This window comes from Poecilia reticulata, linkage group LG13, assembly GCF_000633615.1.
Source record: "Poecilia reticulata strain Guanapo linkage group LG13, Guppy_female_1.0+MT, whole genome shotgun sequence".
In the NCBI taxonomy this organism is placed as follows: Eukaryota; Metazoa; Chordata; class Actinopteri; order Cyprinodontiformes; family Poeciliidae; genus Poecilia; species Poecilia reticulata.
This window is the reverse complement of record NC_024343.1, coordinates 2,030,277-2,034,795: the sequence shown is the minus strand read 5'-3', so window position 1 is coordinate 2,034,795 and position 4,519 is coordinate 2,030,277. Positions and strand designations below refer to the sequence as shown.

General features: G+C 37.9%; 1 protein-coding gene across 1 annotated transcript in view; it reads left to right on the top strand.

Moving 5' to 3' along the window:
- The first annotated feature begins 1,664 nt into the window (after positions 1 to 1,664).
- hnf1ba (HNF1 homeobox Ba) overlaps positions 1,665 to 4,519 on the top strand; it is a 29,130-nt gene continuing 26,275 nt past the window's right edge. The window contains exons 1-2 of the mRNA XM_008424991.2: positions 1,665 to 2,310; positions 4,187 to 4,386. Of these exons, the coding sequence (XP_008423213.1) occupies positions 1,940 to 2,310; positions 4,187 to 4,386 (571 nt within the window). The 5' untranslated portion in view covers positions 1,665 to 1,939. The remainder of the gene's footprint in view (positions 2,311 to 4,186; positions 4,387 to 4,519) is intronic.

Here is a 4,519-nt window from a genome sequence, read left to right as displayed (position 1 = left end):
ATCAACACAGAACTGCTTTCATTTGCACTTTACCAAACATAATCTCGCTTTCAGCCTCATAGTTGTAGTCTTTTAAGAAAACATTGGCATTAACAACGGCTTTAACCCTCACTTCCCTTATTATTGCACTTAATGCAATAATAATGCACCGTAATAATGAATGGTGTTTTGGCCTGTGGACCAAAAATAAAAGGATATTATCTTTCTTTTGGATAATAGCAATTACAAATAATGGAGATTTGATGTGAATCTGAGAAATGAACAAAGATAAAATCCAACAAGACACAATAATAATAATTAATAATTATAATTACAATAAAGAGGAAGAAGAATTAAACATTTTAAGTTGATTGATGTATGAAACTAAAAAYATTCATTTGAACTTTGGCAAAAACAAAATGTAAATCCTAAAAAACAAAATGAAAGAATAAAAACAAACAAGAAAAACGTAACCTCCATTTATTTTCTGGCGCAGCTTTGATTTCTGCAAWAGAAAAAAGTACAGATGTCTGGTATCAATATTATCATATTTTTGCAGTTTATTAGGATGAATTAAAAAACAATTAAACACAGAAATTAATGTTTTCATGYTGCACCAATCGCTCTTTGCGAACTGAAATCCACGAAAGTTCATGTTTAATCTCTATAAGACGCAGGGTAGAAAACGGCATATACTTTCTTGATCATTTGCAGTAAAATGCAGGCGTTCTTCGACGCATGTAAAAGTGTTTGCAAGCTTAAAATGCTCCTTTAAATAGTCCAGGTATGAAATTGAAAACTATGTTGACTTGACGTCATTTCACAAAACAAATGTATTTATTGGAGCTTCTTTCTCCATCAATAACCTGTAAATAACATGAGCGGCGCGGAGTGATCTGACCGTGATGCAGCCCCACAAAATCCTGATGTCCACAGCTTATGATTAATTTCCGACTCCGTCGACTTCAGTGGTGTCATTTTTGCACAGTCGTAATATTTCATCTTTATATGTTTATTTTTATTGAATGGACATTTATATTAAAACCCGTCCACTGKCTCTGCTGAGAATAATCTCATGGARAAATGAAATGGGCACAAATCCACATTTATTTACAGTTATTTTAAATATTTCAATACAAAGTAGAAAAAAATGTGATCGAGCTCCTAATCTTTACTGGCCTCGTTCTGCTCTTATCATTTATGATTAGACGGGGGATTGTTTTGCTGACTGGAAGACACCCTGACATTGCCTATAAATAACCGGGTTGAGCATGCTTTCTGGGTCAGTCCAGGTGGGCAGTCTCCGATTCGCTTAAAAATAAAATAAAAATAAAATCGTGGTTGAAAAAGGAAGCAAAACGTAATAAAAAAAAATAAAACCAAAATTGGGGACATTTTCTTCAAATAAATTAGGTCAATTTAAAACCCTTTCTGATTGTCAAACATATAAAAAAATATATAGGCCCATAAAATAATCTTCTAAAAGTGTGAACGCTGGCCTCTCACCGGCGCTTATGTGGAATAAAACCATGAATATGCGCAGTTCGCCCTTTCTTTAAAACACTTTATGGCGCAGAGGCTACAACAGGGTCCGAAGTCCATGAAAGTTTTGCCGATAAGGGGAGCCAATAAAAGCAGCAGAGCAACAGTGTAAACACGTCTACCTCTGTCCGGAGCGGCGGATTTACATCAGCCGGCCCACTCATTACCATGTTTTATATCCCCCTGAGCTCAGAAAGCATCATGGCAAAGCGGCTCCATCCTCCCCTCCAACAGGGAAGTGAGTGAAGCAGCCTCGCGGAGCAGGTGTCGCGCGGACAGAAACTCCCCCTCCTTCCGACAGCTCCGGACTCCTGGAACTTTATTTATTTATTTAAAAGTTTTTTTTTCCCCCTCTCTCTCTTCACCCGTCGTTTAATTGCCCTCCATCCTTTCTCGCGGTGCTTATGTCGCGTTTTTAATGTTCTCCAAAATGGTCTCGAAGCTGACGTCCCTGCAGCAGGAGCTCCTCAGCGCCCTGCTGGACTCAGGCGTCACCAAAGACGTTCTGATCCAGGCCCTGGACGACATGGACCCCAGTCCGCCGCCGCAGGGCTTCGGGGTGAAAATGGAGAGCTTGCCCGTGTCTCCCGGAAAGTTGAACGGCGCCGACGCGGACTCCAAGCCCGTCTTCCACACTCTCACCAACGGACACGGCAAGGGCAAGCTGTCCGGGGACGAGGGCTCCGAGGACGGGGACGACTACGACACCCCGCCGATCCTGAAGGAGCTCCAGTCGCTCAACACGGAGGAGGCCGCGGAGCAGCGGGCAGAGGTGGACCGCATGTTGGCGTGAGTTTTTATTTATTTATTTTTTATTAAATTTTTAAGCTTAATTTYTCAAATTACGCTATACGGATAAAATGGCGTCGAAACAAAAATCTCACTCTTTTTTTTTTAAGTTATAGGTTAATTTTGAGGGGTTAAAAACTTAAAATAAACAGAAAAGCAGGCCCCCGTTTTCCTGAAAGAAATTTCTTTCTTTGTTTACAAATTTAAAACAACCCGCCAMGCTTTTTTGGTTACTAATTATCTAAATAGATTATTTCTTTACCTTTGGAAAATATCAGCTGAACTAAGATCTATTTATAATTAACTATACTCCACCTCTCAGCGATAAAAAAGCCGGCAACAAACAGGAGAAAGCAAACAAGTACTTTCAAGTATAATAATGAATTATCATTATTATTATTACTTGCAAAATAATTTTTTATTTTATTTATAAAGTACCGTCAAGACACGAATGTAACCTAAAGAGACACACAATAAAATCATTATGAGAAAACAAAAATAATAATTTATAAATAAAACAATTCAATAAATATTTCAGTTTTGATTGAAAGAACGGAATTACACATGAATAAAACCAAACATAAAAATTAGAAAAAGTTTAAAAAATTTTCAAAAGCTTCAAACTGAGAATCAGCACAGCGTTTAAAAAGCTAATCCATTTCAAACAAATAAATCTATCCTCTCACTTTTGTTAAGTTAATATTTGATGATTTGATCCTTGTATATACGTAACGTTTTTACCAATTGGTATCATATTGCCTAATTAGCTGAATTCTACCGTATTATAAAAATGATGACATTGCTGCGTATAGCTGAATTTGGTTTTATATTAATACGAATTGTATCGCTTTGCTTGTAAATCTTTATGTAGCTTAACGCAAATAAATGGCGCGTTCAAGTGCCTTCAGATAACTTTTTTTTTTTTTGGCTTATTGCTACAACACAAATAAAAGTGTTTGAAACTAGCGGGATTCGTGGGACACATATCACAACTAAACCCACGTGTAGTTAAGTTATTAATTTTATTCTATAAATCATCAACTGGAAGACACACAGTGGCGTGTGATTAGAGTGAATGGAGAGATTCTGGTTATTCATTGTCAAAAGTTATAAACTAACATCTCCCCACTTCACCCTCTACACTTTAAACGCCAGACCTCCACATTCTCCAAACAAACAGTCAAGAGCAGATCTACTTTATAATCGCTGATGTCCGTCTGTCTGCCGCGGTTACTGTTTGATTACCGGACGACTATTACTTACAGAGAGAGTCTGGGAAATCTGAGTTTATACCAGGGCAAATCCTCAGGTAAGAAGATACGATTTAATGTTAAATTAGAAACTTTTTAAACAACTTTTTTTTCTTTCTTTTTTTTTTTTTGGTCTAGATTGAACATATGGAAATTGAATGTGAAATCAGGCTAAAATAAAATTGTTGTTTCATGTTATGTCAAGGAATTCTGACAAATATCTGAATTATTTGTGAAGTTATGCCTGATTTTTGACTCAAAATGCAAAAAAAATATATCATAAAGACTGAAAAAATGTGCTTGGGTTCTGTTAGAATATACGTTTAAACCTTACATTGTCATAAGACAAATAGTCCTAGTTTCTCAACCTGTGTGAATCCACTTGAACTAACCTTTGAAAAATATTTACAGCCACTGGAATGTGTGCTTCAGCGATAAACTGACTCATAATGGCTGCAAACTCCTTTCATCTTCTTGCAAAACAAGGAAGCTGTGTTTTTGCAGTAGTCAAAATGGATCCGTTTTTGTATGTTTTTATGTCGATTWTTTTATTATTGTTTTTTTTAAACAAAAACTTGTGTTTCCACCTTCAATGTCTGAACCAAAGTTTGCTTTCTGTTTGCCAGCGAGGACCCATGGCGGGCGGCTCGTATGATCAAAGGTTACATGCAGCAGCACAACATTCCCCAGCGGGAGGTGGTGGACATCACGGGGCTCAATCAGTCTCACCTCTCCCAGCACCTCAACAAAGGGACGCCCATGAAGACGCAGAAGCGAGCGGCCCTCTACACCTGGTACGTCAGGAAGCAGCGGGAAATTCTTCGACGTAAGTTAATATTTGAGTTTCTCACSGCTTCCAGTTTTAGATCCGTGGCAATGCGGCCGACAAGCAGCGTGCAGCTTTTAGTTTGGGTGTCCGCAACACGCTCACATTTAGGCCTGCCACCACAACGATAAAT